The sequence below is a fragment of the Rhinoraja longicauda genome, chromosome 17 (genome assembly GCF_053455715.1).
Source record: "Rhinoraja longicauda isolate Sanriku21f chromosome 17, sRhiLon1.1, whole genome shotgun sequence".
In the NCBI taxonomy this organism is placed as follows: Eukaryota; Metazoa; Chordata; class Chondrichthyes; order Rajiformes; family Arhynchobatidae; genus Rhinoraja; species Rhinoraja longicauda.
In genome coordinates this window covers 15,116,745-15,136,827 of record NC_135969.1, presented here as the reverse complement: position 1 = coordinate 15,136,827, position 20,083 = coordinate 15,116,745, and the positions used below count along the sequence as shown (strand labels likewise).

The 20,083-nt window shown below is 46.5% G+C and overlaps 1 protein-coding gene across 1 annotated transcript in view; it reads right to left on the bottom strand.

Moving 5' to 3' along the window:
- The window catches only part of LOC144601779 (ubiquitin-like modifier-activating enzyme 1), a 234,740-nt gene that overhangs the window by 182,547 nt on the left and 32,110 nt on the right, over positions 1 to 20,083 (bottom strand). Inside the window, exons 13-15 of the mRNA XM_078414193.1 lie at positions 19,767 to 19,922; positions 13,452 to 13,617; positions 6,866 to 7,062 (exon numbers count right to left, since the gene is read on the bottom strand). Coding sequence (XP_078270319.1) covers positions 6,866 to 7,062; positions 13,452 to 13,617; positions 19,767 to 19,922 — 519 coding nt within the window. The remainder of the gene's footprint in view (positions 1 to 6,865; positions 7,063 to 13,451; positions 13,618 to 19,766; positions 19,923 to 20,083) is intronic.

Sequence of the window (20,083 nt, the reverse complement as noted above, 5' to 3'; positions counted from 1 at the left end):
TCATGTACAACGCAGCTGGCTTTGGTGTGAACATCACCCCTCATCCTCTTGCACTGCAAGGAGTAGACTCCCAGCCTGCTCAACCTTTCCCTTTGGCTCAGACTATCGAGTCCTGGCAACATCCTCGAAAATCTTCTCGGTACCCCTTTTCCAACTTGACAACATCTTTCCTACAACATGGTGCCCAGAATTGAACACAATACTCTAAATGCGGCCTCACCAACGTCTTATACCAACTGCAATATGACCTCTCAACTTCCATACTCATTACTGAAGGAAAAATGTGTTAAAACAGCACGCCATGTTATTCATTCCAGGAACAGTCCGCCTTGCAAACCATTCTCGAGCGGCACATTCCACTACAATCTGCCGAGCCACACAGAGTGTAAGCGTCACAACCTCTAAAAAAAATATCAGCTTTCACATGACTCAGAAACATCCACTGGGGACTTGGAAAACACGACTGTTTTCCCAAATTGTAAAAAATGTGTTGCGGTCACCAAGGTCTGATATGAGATCTCAGAGGGGAGATATCTACCCCATCTCCCACCCCCCCCCCTTTACCACAGTAGAGGCTATTCAGGCTGACACCACAGACTGCAGTTCTACAGAGATTACACTCCTGTAGTTTAAGTGTCTGCATTAAGTGTGCAATTTTTGGTGCAGTGTTGACTCATTTATTCTAAACAAGCCGACCATCAATAATTTCTGCACGAAAGGAATTTTTAACTGGACTTAAATACCCCAGTGCATCTGTGATTGATTAGGTACTTGCTTCTTTCTCTAGAGTTGGTTAGCTCGATGGTACGAACATTGAGGGAAAATAAAAGACACAAAGTGCTGGAGTAACTGAATGGGTCAGACGGCATCGCTGGTGAGCGTGGATAGGTGATGTTTCGTGTCAGGACCCTTCCTCCGACAGATTTGTAGGAGGGAGGGTGGAAGAAAGCTGGGAGCGCTACACAAAAGGACACAAAGTGCTGGAGTATCTCAAGGGGTCAGGCAGCATCTCTGGAGAACATGGATAGGCGATGTTTCAGGTCGGGAGCCTTTCTTCATAACTTTCTCCATCGAATCACTCCATACATTTTACTTGGGTTGGGACATATCTTCAGACTGGATAGGCGCCGTTTCAGGTCGGAATCCTTCTTCACATTGTGTGAACATTGAGATCGCCATTTTTACGTAACAAAGCCCTTCTTTCCCTCCCCCCTCCTCCTCCTCCTCCTGTACATCTCCCCCACCCTGGTGCGTAGCCATTACTCCCACTATTTCCCCCTCCCCCCCCCCCCCCCGGCCGATCCCCGATCCCATCCCCCTATATTTGGTTTTGCATATCACACCTCTCCTTATCTGACAACCTTTTGTTTCCTTTTCATCTCTAGTCTTTAAGGCTGAAGGGCATGTTTCAATGCTGTATCTCTTAACTAAACTAAACATTGCACTCTAACTTGTTTGCACATGGAAGGAAAAGTGTTTGCAAAAGACACTTTGCCTGCACAATCTACTCCACCCATCTGCAAATCAACCCCCCCCTCACTGTATCCACCCATCACTTGCCAGACTTTCTCCTGCCCCCACTTCTTTTCCAGCTTTCTCTCCCTGACTACATTGTCTGAAGAAAAGTCCCAACCCGAAATGTCGCCTGTCCAATCCCTCCACAGATGCTGCCTGACGCCGAGTTCCTCCAGCACTTTGTGATTTACCCAAGATTCCAGCATCTGCAGTTCCTTGTGTCTCCTTTAGAGTGAGTTGGGGGCGGCACAGTTGTGCAGCTGGTAGAGCTGATGCCTCAAGCTCCAGTGATCAAAGTCCAATCCTGACCTTTGACACAGCGTATGTGGAAATTTTCCTCTCAGATCCCAAAATTGTGTAGGCTAGTGGCTTTATTGGCAACAAGAAATTGCCCCTTGTGTGTAGCTGAGCGGTAGGATCAGAATAAACAGATGCCTAGTAGACAGAATGGACTCGATGGGCTGAATAGCCTGTTTTGATGCTGTCTCTCTCTATGACTTTAAACAAAATATTAAGCATGCATCCATAGCAGGGCGACACAGTGGCACAGCCGGTAGAGCTGCTGCCTCACAGCACTAGAGACCCGGCAGGTTTCCTCCGGGTGCTCCAGTATCCTCCCACATCCCAAAGACATGCAGGTTTGTTGGTTAATTGGCCACTGTAAAATTGTCCCTAGTGAGCAGGGAGTGGATGAGAAAGTGGGATAACATCGGACCAGTGTGAACGGGTGATCGATGGTTGCCGTGCACTGGGTGGGTTGAAAGCCCCATGTCCATGCTGTATCCCTAAACTAAATTAAACTAAACGTTGCACTCCAAATTGTTTACACATAGAAGGAAAAGTGTTAGCAAAAGACACTTTACCTGCAATAATCTACTCCTTTAATCAGACAAATTTTGGAGAGAAAGACATCAGTGAATGTCCTTTGAATGGAAATGCCTGTTCGGAAGTGAAGGCCCACTCCCCTCTAACTTCAGACAGAACTCTTGTGATTTTTGTTTTCACTCTGGGTTTACCTTGGAGTCTGTCATTTTAAGGACCTCTTTGTAGAAGCTTGGAGACAACGGTGCGCTTCACTGGGAAGTCAAGTGTTTCTGGTTCATTGGTGGCATCGTGGCGGGAGAGAGTGCTCGTTCACCACCGAGTCCCTGACACACCACCATGGTTGGCCGGTCTCATAGATAAGTCATTCATTCTGTTGCTAAATCAGTCTCCTGAGTTTATTTATGGATGGCGATACTACGTGGACAGATTGACAGAGTCTGGATGTTAAAGAGGGGAGGAAATGACAGACGAGTAAAATGGATGGAGAAGTTCATGAAAGAAGGGTCCCGACCCGAAATGTTGCCTATCCATGTTCACCAGAGATGCTGCCTGACCTGCTGAGGTACTCCAGCAGTGTCTTTTGTTCAAGATTCCAGGTGCTGCAGTTCCTCGTGCCTAAACTTTATGGAGTACTAGACCAAGTGGACCCGTTGGGCCCAAACCTCTCCTGCATTGGTGCAGCACCCTGTCCTACCCCCCTCTCCTCTCTCCTCAACCCCCCCCCTCCCCTTCCCCCCATCCCTTTTAAACTTAAAAATGTGAATAACTAAAAATATAACACCGATTTCAATAAAACTACTTGCATTATCACTAAAGTGACAATGGTGAGTAAGGTGGGCCTAAAATTGTCGTGCTATCGTGCACCGTTTTGGCTGAAGTTGAGTCACAAACAAGATAACAAACGGGAGTTTTAGTATATAGATTTTAGTCCACACGAGACACGCCTTAGAACGAAACCTTTTAGCCACACTGACTGGGACCTTACTTAAACTGTGAATCAAAATGTACTTAAAAAAATAGACCCAGAAAGGCTCAAGAGGACCATTCTTAGTCACGTGTGTGACCAAAAATATTAAAAATTGTGGAATACATATCTTCTAATTCTGAAAGCATTACAGGTATATTGTTTTGTACTGTATATATGACATATATGTCGAAGTTTATCAAGTGAAATTTTTATATGTTATTAAGCTGACAATGTTTGCCACGTGACTGGCCACGTGTGTGACCTCACACGGAAGCATTTCTTATCTTACAAACTGTGAATTTTAAAAAGCTAAAATGTTCATATCTTTAGCAGACATGCGTTATAGTTCTGTAGGTAGGAAAAGAGCAATGAATAAGATTAATCTCTTACAAGAATTTTTTAATGTATTACTTTATCTGATGACGCCCGGTCACGTGTGTGACAGTTTGGTTCACTTTCCAAAGAATGGCCCAAGTGTGGAAATGCAGCATCTCTAGAGATTCTGTATCTTTTCAAACCTCTGGTTTCCCTCTCCCCTGACTCTCACTCTGAAGAAGTATCTCGACCGGAAACGTTAACTATTCCTTTTATCTAAGTGCTTATGTATGGTGTAGGAAAGAACTGCAGATGTTGGTTTAAACCGAAGCTGGACACAAAATGCTGGAGTAACTCAGCAGGACAGGCAGCATCTCTGGAGAGAACGAATGGGTGACGTTTCGGGTCGAGACCCTTCTTCAGACTAGGTATTTATTCACAAAATGCTGGAGTAACTCAGCAGGTCAGGCAGCATCTCAGGAGAGAAGGAATGGGTGATGTTTCGGTTTCGAGACTACCAGCATCTGCAGTTATTTTCTTATACTTCTTCAGACTAGACTGGGAAAAGGGAAATGAGACATACAGACGGTGATGTAGAGAGATATATAGAAGAAATGAATAAAAGATATGCAAAAAAAGTAACGATGATAAAGGAAACAGGCCACTGTTAGCTGTTTGCTGGGTGAGTACGAGAACCTGGAACCTGGGAGGAAACTGGAGCATCTGGTGGAAACTCACACAGTGTGCAGATTCCACATAAGCGGTGCCAGAATCATAAAGTGACACAGCACGAAGGTCAGGATTGAACCTGGATCTCTGGAGCCAAGGGTTAGCGGCGCTACCAGCTGTACCACTGTGCTGCTGAAAATTATAGTATTTGTAGTCGTATCTGCTGACTTTGATGACAGACCTAGTCAAGGTTCAATAACCGTTTCTCCCAGCACCATTTTACGTTTAGAGATACAGCATGGAATAGAAACATAGAAAATATGTGCAGGAGTAGGCCATTCGGCCCTTCGAGCCTGCACCGCCATTCAATATGATCATGGCTGATCATCCAGCTCAGTAACCTGTACCTGCCTTCTCTCCATACCCCCTGATCCCTTTAGCCACAAGGGTAACATCTCACTCCCTCTTAAATATAGCCAATGAACTGGCCTCAACTACCTTCTGTGGCAGAGAATTCCACAGACTCACCACTCTGTGTGAAGAAATGTTTTCTCCTCTCGGTCCTAAAAGCCTTCCCCCTTATCCTTAAGCTGTGACCCCTGGTTCTGGACTTCCCCAACATCGGGAACAATCTTCCCGCATCTAGCCTCTCCAACCCCTTAAGAATTTTATATCTTTCTATAAGATCCCCCCTCAGTCTTCTAAATTCCAGTTCCAGTATAAGCCTAGTCTATCCAGTCTTTCTTCATATGAAAGTCCTGCCATCCCAGGGATCAATCTGGTGAACCTTCTCTGTACTCCCTCTAAGGCTAGAATGTCTTTCCTCAGATTAGGAGACCAAAACTGTACACAATACTCCAGGTGCGGTCTCACCAAGGCCCTGTACAACTGCAGCAGAACCTCCCTGCTCCTATACTCAAATCCTCTTGCTATGAATGCTAACATACCATTCGCTTTCTTCACCGCCTGCTGCACCTGCACGCTTGCTTTCAATGACTGGTGCACCATGACACCCAGGTCACGTTGCATCTCCCCTTTTCCTAATTGGCCACCATTCAGGTAATACTCTGCTTTCCTGTTCTTGCCGCCAAAGTGGATAACCTCACATTTATCCACATTATATTGCATCTGCCATGCATTTGCCCACTCGCCTAATCTATCCAAGTCACTCTGCAGCCTCCTAGCATCCTCCTCGCAGCTAGCACTGCCACCCAGCTTCGTATCCGCAAACTTAGGGATGTTGCATTCAATTCCCTCATCCAAATCATTAATATATATTGTAAATAACTGGGGTCCCAGCATTGAGCCTTGCGGTACCCCACTAGTCACTGCCTGCCATTCCGAAAAGGACCCGTTTATTCCTACTCTTTGCTTCCTGTCCACCAACCAATTCTCTATCCACCTCAACACTGAACCCCCAATACCGTGTGCTTTAAGTTTGTACACCAATCTCCTATGTGTCACCTTGTCGAAGGCCTTCTGAAAGTCCAGATATAACACATCGACTGGTTCTCCCTTATCCACTCTACTAGTTACGAAAGGCCTGTTTCCATGCAGTATCCTTCAATCAAAACACACATCTGTGTGTGAAAACACACATCCCTTTCGTTCCAGAGTGGGGAGTACATGGGTAGGATGCCCTAAACAGCTTCCATTACTTGTGTTCCTGTAACTACAAACTGTGATCGCGTCAGGGAATCTAGATCTAGGAGGGCCAGGTTATAATGTTATGGAATATCATTGACTGTATTAAGGAGTCATACCTCTTTCTACAATTAACCACACACGTAGTCGTATTAAAACTATTTTCTTAATGACTTACTGTAAACAAAACCCTGCTGCAATCTCTTCAATACTCTCTTGAACTTCTGCAGGTGTACAGTGGGGAGTGTATTGACTTATGCATCACGGCCTGGTTCGGCATCTTGAACGCCCAGGAACAAAGGAGATTGCAAAAGGTGGTGGACACTGCCCAGTCCATCACGGGTACTGACCTCCCCACCACCAAAGGAGATCCACAGCCTCAGGCAGCCAGCATCATCAGAGACCCACACCACCTTGGCCAAGCTCTCATTTCACTCCTGCCATCGGGAGGAAGGTACAGGAGCCTGAAAACTGTAACGTCCAGGTTCAGGAGCAGCTTCTTCCCCATAACCATCAGGCTATTAAACACTACAAATAGGCTCCGAACTATATAGACTCGGGGCATTGCTTTTGACTTTGAACTATAATTGTTTATTTGTCTGCTTTTTTTTTTTAAATGAAAATATATTTCATATATTATACATACATATGAAAAACATATTACATATAAATTTATACAATATGAAAATATATTTTTTCATATGGTATATATAATATATATGTAATATATGTATAGATACTGAACTTTTTTGTTTATCACGGTGTTTACAGAGTACTATGGTCACATGTACTGTTGTGCTGCTGCGTAAGAACTTTGTTGTTCCGTTTTGGGACATGTGACAGTATAACACGACTTCAATCTGGAGCAGTTTAGGTGCTGGATCTAGAATTCCCAATCACTAGAATGATAAATATTTGTTTTATAATCACCTGCAATGTGTGCTCAATGGCATTGGGGAAATTCCTCAAGGTGCAGAAGGCTATCGATCTCTCGGTTGAATCCGGAACGGTCCCATAGGAGTCGGTGATGTGAGGTATGATGACCTGGACATTTGCCTTCGTGCCCAGAGTGCCCGATTCCAGCAGAGGTTTCCGATACAGCACACACCGGCCATCCATGTATTGTCCTGCAAGCAAGACGCCATGTTTACACACAATGTTAACTGGGCATGAGCATATTTTGATCCCAGCCTGTGCCTCGTGGTCACCGACACCCATCTCCCGAAGACGCATTACATAACTGCTGCAATGCACTTCCCAATGCAGGGACAGTTTCTTCCCAGCTGTTATCATGCAACTGAACAATCCTCTCACCAGCTAATGTGCTGACCTCCCATCTACCTCACTAGAGACCTGTGAACTATCTTTACTCGGACTTTATCTTGCACTAAATGTTATACCTTTCGTCCTTGATATGTACACTGTGGACGGCTTGATTGTAATCACGTATAGTATTTTCTTTGACTGTATAGCAAGCAAGCGCAAACTTTTCACTGTACCTCGGTACACTTGACAATAATAAACCAAACTAAACCGAACTAAAATGATGCCATTGCAAGGTGCAGCAGGCTCTGAGAGGCAACCGGGCCACAGCAGGTTGGATCTGAGGCTCAGACTGTGATTCCCTTGGTCTTCTCACTAGGAGTAGGCTAGTAGATCCCATCAAGCGAGATTAGGGCTGATCTTATTCTGGGCTCCATTCCAAGTCCTTACCTCGGTAATCTATCACCCCTTTCCTTATCGATAAGGTATCTACTTGTGCCTTAAAAATATCCAGACACCTGCTTCCCAGCAAAAACTATCTATTGCACTAGGAGGAGCTGTTTCCATAGAACACAGAACGGCAGAGTACAGGAAAAGGCCGTTCAGCCCACAGCGTCTGTGACAGATAGCACCCATGGTCAGGATCGAACCCGGGTCTCTGACACTGCAAGGCAGCAACTCTACCGCTGCACCACCATGCCGTGCCGTTGCCAAGTGCTGGGAAATGGGATAGATGGGTACCTGAAGGATGCCATGGACATGAATCTTTCCCATCGGGTTCCCACAATACAGTGGTGCAGCGGTAGAGTTGCTGCCTTGCAACTTTGTGATAGTGCCTGCCGCAATGCCGACCTTCAGCAGCGCATTACATACACCAAAAAGTTGCCCCTCAGGTTCCTATTAAATTTTACTCCCCTCACCTTAAACGTGTGGCCTCCGGTTCTTGATTCCCCTACTCTGGACAAAATACTCTGTGCATCTACCCTGTCTATTCCATTCGTGCCATTTGGGAAGTGAAACCAAGGCAGGACCTTCACAGTGAATGGCACAACCGAGGGAGTTTTGTAGTGTCGAGGGATCTTGGAGAGATCTACAGGCAGGTAGTTCCCTGAAAATACCATCATACTTGAAAGGGTGGCCAAGAAGGCTTTCGGCACATTTGCCTTCATCAGTCAAGGTATTGAGTCCAGACATTAGGACATCGTGTTACACTTGTAAAAGATGTTGGTGAGGCCACGTTTGGCGTACACATTTGTGTTTAGTTTTGATCACCCTGCTACCACAGACCGGGAGGGCATCGTTAAGTTGCAGAGAGTGCAGTGAAGACTTATGGGGATGTTGCCAGGAACTGAGGGCCTGAGCTATAGGGAGAAGTTGGGCAGACTGGCTCTTTATTCCTTGGAGCGCAGGAGGTTGTTGGGTGATCTGATAGAGGTATATAAAATCGTGAGGAAAAAGAGATAGGGGGAATGCAATCTTTTACCCAGAATTGGGGAATCGAGAATTAAAGGTCATTGATTTAAGGTGGGAGGGGCACGATTTTAATGAAAGGGAACTACAGATGCCGGATTATACCAAAGATAGACACAAAATGCTGGAACAACTCAGCGGGGTTCGGCAGCATCTCTGGAGAAAATAGATAGGTGACGTTTCAGGTTAAGTCTGAAGAAGAGTCCCAACACGAAATGTTACCTGTCCATTTTCTACAGAGATGCCACCTGACCCGCTGAGTTACTCCGGCATTTTGTGTCTATCTTTGGGGCTAGATTTTACCTTGGTTTCATATCCTTTTATTTCCATAGAAAGCATTTTATGGGAATGCATCACAGCATGGTTTGGGAACAGCTCCACCCAAGACCGCAAGAAATTGCAGAGAATTGTGGACGCAGCCCACAGACCATCACACAAACCAACCTCCCTTCCACTGACTCCATCCACACTTCACGCTGCCTCGGCAAAGGCCACCAGCATAATCAAGGGCCAGTCTCACACCGGTCACTCCCTCTTCCCCCCTCTTCCATCAGGCAAGAGGTACAGAAGTGTGAAACCGCTCACCTCCAGATTCAGGGACAGTTTCTTCCCAGTGTGATCAGGCAACTGAACCATTCTACCAACAACTAGAGAGCAGTCCTGAGCTATGATCTGCCTCATTGGAGACCCCTTGGACTATCTTTATCCGATTTTACCAGACTTTACCTTGCATTAAACTTTACACACGTTATTCCCTTTATCATGGGGTATGGGGAGAAGGCAGGAACGGGGTACTGATCGTGAATGATCAGCCATGATCACATTGAATGGCGGTGCTGGCTCAAAGGGCCGAATGGCCTACTCCTGCACCTATTGTCTATTGTCTATCATTTATTTGTACACAGTGTGTGGCTCGATTGTAATCATGTATTGTCTTTCCGCGGACTGGTGAGCACGCAACAACAGCTTTTCACTGTACCTCGGTACACGGGACAATAAACTAAGCTCAACCTCCCCGCAGCTCCCTGACTTCACGCCAACCTCAACACAAACATTCTCACATAGTCTCTTTCCTTCACTGCGATGTTACCCCAAAAGGACTCGGTCTTCAATGCTGATTTATTTTAGCGCAGGAGTCTTTGCCTTCTTTGATACTTGCTGCCTGCCTGGGGGAGGAATTGGCTGCAGCCCAATGTCTGCACAGCAGTGGAAACCCAGCTGTATTGTAAACAACTTATGAAGTGCCAACCGGGGCCAAGTACGAGGAGCTGCCTCTTTTGCTGTTGGGAACAAGGTTGAGATTATCAACCCAATTTAGGACTTCACACAGAAGACTCATTTAACTTGTGAGGTGATGACACACAATGTCAAAACTGGGCATAACTCCAAATGTATGTGGATCTTAAATAATCTTCCATTTACTGAGAGGAGGCTTACACATCAGATACAAGCTCAGATTGGGAACGATTTCAGCACCCACTGGGAGCGAGAAAAGACTTTTTAAAGGACTGTTTGCTGCCTCCAACTTTTCCAGCTTTCTCCCCTGCCCTGCCACAATCAGTCTCAAGAAGGGTCCCGACCCAAAACGTCGCCTATCCATGTTCTCCAGAGATAGACACAAAGTGTTGGAGTCATGCAGCGGGTCAGGCAGCATCTCCGGAGAAAATGGATAGGCGACATTTCGGGTCAGGACTCTTCTTCAGACTGAAGGGTCCCGACCCAAAATGTCACCTATCCATTATCTCCGAAGATGCTGCCTGACCGTTGAGTTGCACCAGCACTTTATCATGTCATAAGTGATAGGAGTAGAACAAGGCCATTTGGCCCATCAAGTTTACTCTGCCATTCAATCATGGCTGATCTCCCTCTCCCTCCTAACCCCATTCTCCTGCCTTCTCCCCGTAACCTCTGCCACCTGTACTAATCAAACTTCTATCTATCTCTGCCTTAAAAATATCCACTGACGGCCTCCACAGCCTTCTGTGGCAAAGAATTCCACAGATTCACCACCCTCTATCTACAGAAATTTCTCCTCATCACCTTCCTAAAAGAACGTCCTTTAATTCTGAGGCTATGACCTCTAGTTCAAGGCTCTCCCTCCAGTGGAAACTTCCTCCCCACATCCACTCTATCCAAGTCTTTCACTATTCTGTATGTTTCAATGAGGTCTCCCCTCATTCTTCAAAACACCTGCCCAGTGCCGACAAACGGTCATCATAGGTTAACCTACTTATTCCTGGGATCATTCTTGTAAACCTCCTCTGGACCCTCTCCAGAGCACAGCACATCCTTCCTCAGATATGGTGCCCAAAATTGCTCACAATATTCCAAATGCGGCCTGACCAGCACCTTATAGAGTCTCGGCATTACATCCCTGTTTTTGTACACAAGTCCTCTTGAAATAAATGCTAGCAATGAGTTTGCTTTCTTTACTACCGATTTGACTTGCAGATTAACTTTTTGGGAATCCTGCACCAGGTCCTTTTGCACCTGTGATTTCTGGAGTTTCTCTCCCATTCAGAAAATAGCCTAATCCCTTATTCCTATGACCAAAATGCATGGCTCCACACTTTGCCACACTATATTCTATCTGCTACTTCTCTGTCCACTCTCCCAACCTGTCCAAGTCCTCCTGCAGAGTCCCTGCTTTCTCTACACTACCTCCCCTTCCACCTATTTTCGTATCATCCGCAAACTTGGTCACAAGCCTTCAATCCCCTTGTCCAAATCATTAACATACAACGTGAAGAGACTGTGTCTTTGCTTGGGAGAGTTTGCTGACTCCTGCATTTCCTACAACGATGACCACACAGGTCAAAAACATTTCACAGACAGGGACCTTCTTTGAGGAGACACAACATTGCTGGATGAAAGGCAGTCATAGAGTCATACAGCATGGATCAGGCCCTTCAGCCCGACATGCCCATGCTGACCCATCTGCACTAGTCCCACTCACGAGGAGAGAGAGGACTGGAGGAGACTCACTGTGATGGATGTTTCTTTGATGGATGTTTCTTTTTTGTGTGTTTTTGGGGTTGGGTGGTTTGAGTGCCTATTTAATGCATTTATTGTTGGACTGTGTTTTGGGGGGTTTTTGGGGTTGGGTAATTTGGGTGCCTGTTTAGTGCTTTTATTGTTGGACTGTGGGTGATTGAATTAACATTTTGTTCAAGATGGCCGCGCCGTTGTGTTTGGCTGCCTGCCACTGTATGTTTCTTTTTTTTTCCTAGTCAGATGTGCAGCACTTTGGTCAACGTGGGTTGTTTTTAAATGTGCTATACAAATAAATTGACTTGACTTGACTTGACCTGCTTTGGCCCATATCCCTCTAAACCTTTTTATTCACAAAATGCTGGAGTAACTCAGCAGGTCAGGCAGCATCTCGGGAGAGAAGGAATGGGTGACGTTTCGGGTCGAGACCCTTCTTCAGACTGAAGAAGGGTCTCGACCCGAAACGTCACCCATTCCTTCTCTCCCGAGATGGTGCCTGACCTGCTGAGTTACTCCAGCATTTTGTGAATAAATCGATTTGTACCAGCATCTGCAGTTATTTTCTTATATCCCTCTAAACCGTTCCTGCCCGTGTACCTGTCCAAACGTTTTTTTTTAAATTTATTTTTTATTTTTATTTTTTAATATTTTTTATTTTTGAAAAGCATATGTACAAATAGAAATTTAAAAAAACACATTTGTTACAAAGTTCTTACATAGCTTCAATTTTTAAATTTTTGAAGAGAGAAAGTAAAAATAAAATTAAAAAAACTATAAACTTGGGGAGAGAGAGTAAAAAAAGTTTAAAAAAAGGATCTAACAATAAAAATTAAAGGGAGTAGATCCGGGAGACAATAACCACAGTTGTACATCCAACCCCTAACTCAAGTTTCAACTTTTAATTTAAATTTTTTATTTTAGTCCTGTGCCAAACACATTTACTTTTCTAAAAATTCAATAAATGGAGACCATATTTTTAAAAATAACTCAGGTTTGTCGATTAAGGCAAACCTTATTTTTTCCAAATGCAGGGTCTCTGTCATTTCCGTAGTCCACATTTTAATTGTGGGGGTTATTGGTTTTTTCCAAAATTTAAGTATTAATTTTTTCGCAGTTATTAGACTGTAATCAAGAAAATGTACCTGACTTACTGTAAAATTTGTAGTATGTTCTGATAATCCTAATATAATTAATTTTGCTGTTATAGTATCTGCCTTAACTACCTCCTCTGTCAGCTCGTTTCACATGTTAATTTAGTTTAGTTTATTGTCGTGTGGACTGAGGTGCAGTGAAAAGCTATCGTTGTGTGCTAATTGGTCAGTAGAAAGACAATACACGATTACAACTGAGCCTTCCGCAGTGCACAGATACATGATAATGGGAATACCGTTAAGTGCAAGATAAAGTCCAGTAAAATCTGATTAAAGATAGTCTGCGGGTCTCCAATGTGGTAGATAGTAGCTCAGGACCACTCTCTAGTTGTTGATAGAACGGTTGAATTGCCTGATAACAGCTGGGAAGAAACTGTCCCTGAATCTGGATGTGTGCGTTTTCACACTTCTGTACCTCTTGCCCGATGGGAGGGGAACCTCTCATGCCCACCTTCCTTTGATTTAAAAAAAAAGTTGCCCCTCAGGTTCCTATTAAAGCTTGCCCCTTTCACCCTAAACCTATGACCTCTGGTTGTCGATTGCTCGTCAGTCAGAGGTTAGTCTAATGGTGGGCATTGCTGCTCCAACAGCAGGTAGAACAGCTCCAACAACTGAAGGAGCATTCAGCCTGAAACACTCACGTGTCTGCACATTGTCCAACGCGTTTGCCAGTCCTGTCAGCTCCTCAAAGAACTCCTGGTTGTAGACGTTCTCCGTTTCTTCTCCCACCCGGTTCTGGTGAGCAATGACATTCATGAAGGGATTCATCTTCCTCACTGCTGCGGCTGCAGTCTCCGACTTCATTTTCTGTCCAGGTTTAAGACAAACACAGAGATGGGGATTATCCTGGTGGCCTTCTACAGCGGGACCAACTGAATGACGTGCGTTGGAAGCCATGCTAACCAACATACCATCAGATACACATAGAACAGCACAGCGCAGAAACGAGACGCTCCACCCACAATGCTCCTGCCAAACATGAAGCCGATTGATCTCTTCCGCTTGCTCAAGAGCCATATCCCTATTCCATGCACTTCCGTTTGCCTATCCAAAAGACTCTTAAATGCCTCTATCGTATCTGCCTCCACCCCCACCGCTGGCAGCACGTTCCAGGTGCCCACCATCCTCCGTGTAAAAGACTTGCTCTGGCCCAGTAGCGCAGCTGTAGAGTTGTTGCCTCACAACGTCAGAGACCCGGGTTCGATCCTGACTACGCGTGCTGTCCGTACAGGGTTTGTACGCTCTCCCTGAGACCATGTGGGTTTTCTCCAGGTGCTCCGGTTTCCTCCCACAATCCTAAGACGCTGGTTAATCCTTGGTTAATTGGCTTTGTAAATTGCACCTCGTGTGTAGGATAGATCTAGTGTATGGGGGTGATCGCTAGTCGGCGCGGACTCATTGGGCCGAAAGACCTGTTTCCACGCTGTATTTCTAAGACTAAAACAAAAACATCTCCATTAAACTTTCCCCGTCTTACCTTATAGCTATGCCTTCTAACGCTGGACACTTCCACCCTACGAAAAAGGTTCTGACTATCTACCCTATCTATGCCACTCATAATTTTATATGCTTCTATCAGGTCTTCCATCAAACTCCGGAGAAAACAATCCCAGTTTGTCCAAACTTTCCCCATAGCTAATACCGTCTGATCTAGGCAGCATCCTGGTAAACCTCTTCCACACCTTCGCTAAAGTCTCCACATCCTTCCTGTAATGGGGTGACCTGAATTGCATGCAATACGGCAAAATGCGGCCTCACCAAAGTACGATAAACCTTCACAGGTGCAGTTTTTGTGCTGTATCTCTTAGTTCAGTTTATTATCATGTGCACCGAGGTACAGTGAAAATCTTTTTTGTTGCGTGCTATCCAGACAGTAGAAAGACTGTACATGATTACAATCCAGCTGTCCACAGATACAGGAGAAAGGGAATAAAATATGCAAGATAGAGTCCAGTAAAGTCTGATTAAAGATAGTCTGAGGGTCTCCAAGGAAGTAAACGCTCTCTAGTTGATGATAGGATGGTTCAGTTGCCTGATAACAGCTGGGAAGAAACTGTCCCTGAATCTGGAGGTGTGCGTTTACACACTTCTTCACCTCTTGCCTGATGGGAGAGGGGAGAAGAGGGAGTGACCGGGGAGAGACTGGTCCTTGATTATGCTGGTGGCCTTGCCGAGGCAGCGTGAGGTGGGGATGGAGTCGATGGGAGGGAGGTTGGTTTGTGTGATGGTCTTTTTTGATGAAGGAAGTTGCATTTTAAAACAGGTCCCTGCAAGTCCACCCTCTGGTGCGGAGGGTGGGACAAATTCCTCAAGGGTCCACCGCTGACAAAGAGCACGAGGCCATTGCACCACGCAGGGTTAAACCAGAGCAAGACACAGACCCGACAAGCCGGGGAGGGGAGGGGATCCATCGTCAGCACAATGTCTGCACAACATGTGCCTTTAATCAACTTTCAATTAGATTTGGCGTTCCAGCGAACAAAGAGGGAGAAAGAAAGAATTGGCAGCGACCAGGCCTGGCGGAAATACAGAGCTGGCTGGGGAATCTGTCCAACTGCTGGAGCCCTCCTCTGAGAGAGACGTGGAGCTGGATCGCCACAGGGTGACAGCTGGTGTAGGGTACACAGCAGGCCAAGTGAAGGAACATTCAACAGGGAACAGTACAGCACAGGGACAGGCCCTTCCGTCCACCTTTAGTTTAGCTTCAGTGTGGAGAGAGTGTCCAGCTTCAAGTTTCTGGGCAGTCACATTTCGGAGGACTTCACATGGTCCACTAACACCGCTGCGCTGGTCAAGAAGGCGCAGCAACGACTGTTTTACCTGAGAACACTGAAAAAGTCTGGTCTGCCCCACCAGCTGCTGACGACCTTCTACCGCTGCACCATAGAGAGCATCCTAACGCATGGCATCCCTGTGTGGTACCTCAGCTGCACGGAGGCAGAGAGGAAAGCTCTTCAGCGGGTAGTCTATAGAGCTCAGAAGACTATCGGAACACAGCTACCAGCCTTGGAGGGCATCTGCAACACATGATGCCTCAGAAAAGCCACCAGCATTCACAAAGACTCCTCACACCCCTGCAATAGTCTGTTCGAACTTCTACCATCGGGTAGACGCTACAAGGCCTTCTACGCCCACACCTCCAGACTCAGGAACAGCTTCATCCCCAGGGCCATAGCTGCTCTGAACCGGTCCTGCTGAGCCGGATGGTCACATCGCACAGCGAACCGGCACAGACCTACTTTCACTTTATTCTGGTTTAAAACTGTTTCTAATTTTGTTTCATTGGGTTGTCTAAATTTATACTGATTAGCTAATTAATTTATTGCATCATTATTTATTAATAAAGGCACATTTCCAATCTCGTTGTACCCCTGTACAATGACAATAAAGATATATTGTATTGTATTGTATTATCACGTGTATCTTGCATATTTTTGGATGCTATCCAGTCAGCGAAAAGGCCATACATTAATCACAATCAAGCCGTCCACAGTGAACAGATACAGGATAAAGGGTGTATCGTTTAGTGCAAGATAAAGTCCAGTAATGACCGATTAAAGAAAGTTCAAAGGTCTCCAATGAGGTAGATGGTAACTCAGGACCGCTCTCTAGTTGGTGACAGGATGGTTGAGTGGCTGGGAAGAAGTTGTCCCTGAATCTGGAGGTGTGTGTTTTCACAGTTCTGTAACTCTTGCCTCATGGAGAGGGGAGAAGAGGGAGTGACCGGGGTGAGACTGGTCCCTGATTATGCTGTTGGCCTTGCCGAGGCAGAGTGAAGTGCAGATGGAGTGAGTGGAAGGGAGGTTGGTGGCGTGATGGTCTGGGCCGAGGGGCCTAATTCTGCTCCTATGACTGATGGTCCCTCAATGCCCTTAAGGGCATTTCCAATGTCTGTATTCTTTCCTCATGCATTTGACCTTCCAAAGTGCGACGCCTCATATTTGTCAACAATAAATTCCAATAGCCAATTTCCAAAATGCCTCATATTTGTCAACAATAAATTCCAATAGCCAATTTCCAAAATGCCTCATATTTGTCAACAATAAATTCCAATAGCCAATTTCCCGCCCATATTTCCATCTTATTATTTCTGTGTCTTACTACATCCTTTGCCAACCTTCCTTGCCAGATGCGATTCCACAAGTCTTTGTGTTGAATGCCAACGTACTATTCAGATCACCAAGTGAGAGGTGCTCCATCCTGGTATTGTCCCACCCTGGGCTTTCTCTGTTCATCCCCCAACATTGACGATTATCACTGGGGTGGTGTCATCCCGCTGGTACCTGAGTAAAGAGGCCATTCACAACGTGTACTGGTAGACTATCTTCCTTTGATTAGCAATGGTATCAGAGGTTATGGGGAGAAGGCAGGAGAATGGGGTTGAAAGGGAAAGACAGATCAGCCATGATTGAATGGCAGAGTAGACTTGATGGGCCGAATGGCCTTTATTCTGCTCCGAGGACTTATGATGAACTTCCCACAGAGAGCACGGCAGTCACAGTGGCAACACCCAGGCACGAGCTCGCCAGTTTCCACAGGGGCGGCTGGATGGTGCCCAGGGAGGGTTCTTCTGCTTGGCCACTGCACTCCACAGTCCCTCCACTGCTCCTTCACACTTTCGCCCGCTCTCCAAGATTTGAAATGTGGGGTGATGCTGCCACCTTGTGGATGTTTTACAAGGCAGAGTGACACGGGTCGAACATCGGCCCAACACATGGGCAGAGGGTCAATGGGCCAAATGTAGGCTGACAACAGGGTCGCCAAGCAAAGTGGCTATTGGTTGGTCAAAAAAAATTATGAACTGCTTTACTTATTTCCTTCATTAAAAGATGTGTCTGTGCCCATGTTGTGCACTCTCAACTCGGAACAAAATGCTCTTGTTTCACTTTAGACTTTAGAGATACAGCACAAAAACAGGCCCTTCGGCCCACCGAATCCGCGCTGACCAGCAGTCACCCTGTACACTAGCACTGCCTACTCGCTAGTGACTATTTACAATTTACCGAATTTTACCGAAGCCAATTACCCAACAAACCTGTACGCATTTGGAGTGTGGGAGGAAACCAGAGCACCCGGAGAAAACCCATGTGGTCACAGGGAGAACGTACAAACACTGAGCAGACAGCATCCGTAGTCATGATCGAACCCAGGTCTCAGACGCTGAGAGGCAGCAGCTCTCCGTACTGTCTTACAGCACCAGAGACCCGGGTTCGATCCTGACCTTGGGTGCTGTCTGTTGTGAGTTTGTACGTTCTCCCAGTGACCGCGTGGGTTTTCTCCCAGCTCTCCCAAACTCCAAAGCCGTACAGGGTTGAGGGGTTAATTAGCTTCTGTAAATTGTCCCCAGTGTGTCGGGTAGAACTAGTGTCAATGGGTGATCGCTGGTCGGCGTGGACTCGGTGGGCAGCATCTCTATTTTATAGGCTGCATTTCCACGCTGTATCTCTAAACTAAACTGTCCTGGGCCTCCTCCATCTCCAGAGTGAGGCCATACGCAGACGAGGAATGGCACCTCATATTCCACCAGGGTAGCTTACGTTTAAGAGGCATTTAGACAGGCACTTAAATACATGAAGCAAGACAGATACAGTTGTAGTGTGAGAAAGTGGGATTAGCGTCGATGAACAAGAAAAATCGGCATGTACATGGTGGCACAACAGTACGAATATTGAATTCTACAATTTTAAGTAACATCACCCTCCCCTCCCCCCCCCCCTCTCTTTCAAGTGTCCTCCACTCCACCCCAGTACACACCCATTTCTCTCCCTATCCCGTCCCTCTTTTGCCCCTCCTCCGTCCCCTCCCACCTATATCTGGCCTTGCATTTCCCTCCTAGTCTCTCATTGTCTGACACCTTTTCATTTCGATAGGACTGGAATATAAAGACAAGGATTTAATGCTGAGGCTTCATGAGGCGCTGGTCAGGCCACGTTTGGAATATTGTGAGCAGTTCCGAGCTCCGACCCGAAATGTCACCTATTCCTTTTCTCCAGAGATGCTGCCTGACCCAGAGTTACTTCAGCAGTTTGTGTCTGTCTGAGGAAGGATATTATGGTTTTGGAGAGGGTTCAGAGGAGGCTTACAAGAATGATCCCAGGGATGATTGGGTTAACGGATGAGGAGCATTTGAAGGCTCTGGGCCTATACACACTTGAGTTTATAAGGCTGGGGGGGATCCCATTAAAACTTGCCGAATAAAGAAAGACTGAGACAGAGTGGATGCGGAGAGGATGTTTCCAGTAGTGGGAGAGTAGGACCAGAGGGCACAGCTTCAGAATAAAAGGGCGTACCATTCTGGAGGTGAGGAGGAATTTCTTTAGCCAGAGTGTGGTGAATCTGTAGAGTTCATTGCCACAGATGGCGGTGGAGGTCAAGTCATTGGGTATTTTTAAAACTGCGATTGATAGTTTCTTGATTAGTAAGGGTGTTAAAGGCTACAGGGAGAAGGCAGGGGAATTGGGTTGAGTGGGAAAAATAGATCAGCCATGATTGACTGGTGGAGCAGACAGAGTCATAGACTCAATGAACTGAATGGTCTAACTAGGCTCCTAGGTCTTCTGGTCTTTTGTCTCCTTCTTATCTCTGGCCTTTGTCCACCCATCTGCCAATCTGCTGTCTCGAGAGGCTGAATGGCCTACTCCTGCACCTATTGTCTAAATCCCCCTCACCTGTATCCACCCATCACTTACGATAGACACAAAATGCTGGAGTGACTCAACGGGGCGGGCAGCTTCGCTGTGGAGAGAAGGAATGGGTGACGTCACGGGTCTCCACCTATCACTCTCCGGGCTTTGTCCCGCCCACACCTCTCATCCAGCTTTCTCCCCTCAGTTGGGAGAAGGGCCCCGACTGGAAGCGTCGCCTGTCCATTCCCTCCGCGGATGCTGCCTGACCCTCCGAGTTCCTTCAGCGCTTTGCCTTTAGGCGGAAAGGTCAGGGCGTTTGTTTGGACTCACCGTGATGTCGGTAGTTCTGAAGAGGAACTGCCGGTTGAGATTGGACCGCTCGATGGTGTCCATGTCGGTGACCGTGACGCTCCCCCCTGCTCCAGCCCCCAGGCCAATCATCGAGAAGTTCTTCAGCAGCTCGCAGCCGATGGCCCCGGCACCCACCTGCAAGGGTCAGTCAGAGTGAGAGCGGGGAGTGCCACAGCCACCCTGGGGTGGGGGCAAGGCGGGTGGGGGGTTGATGAGGTGGGTGCAGAGGGAGATGCAGAGGGGGGTGGGGATGGGTGTAGGGGAGGATGGGGAGGGGTGTGGGGGAGATGGGGAGG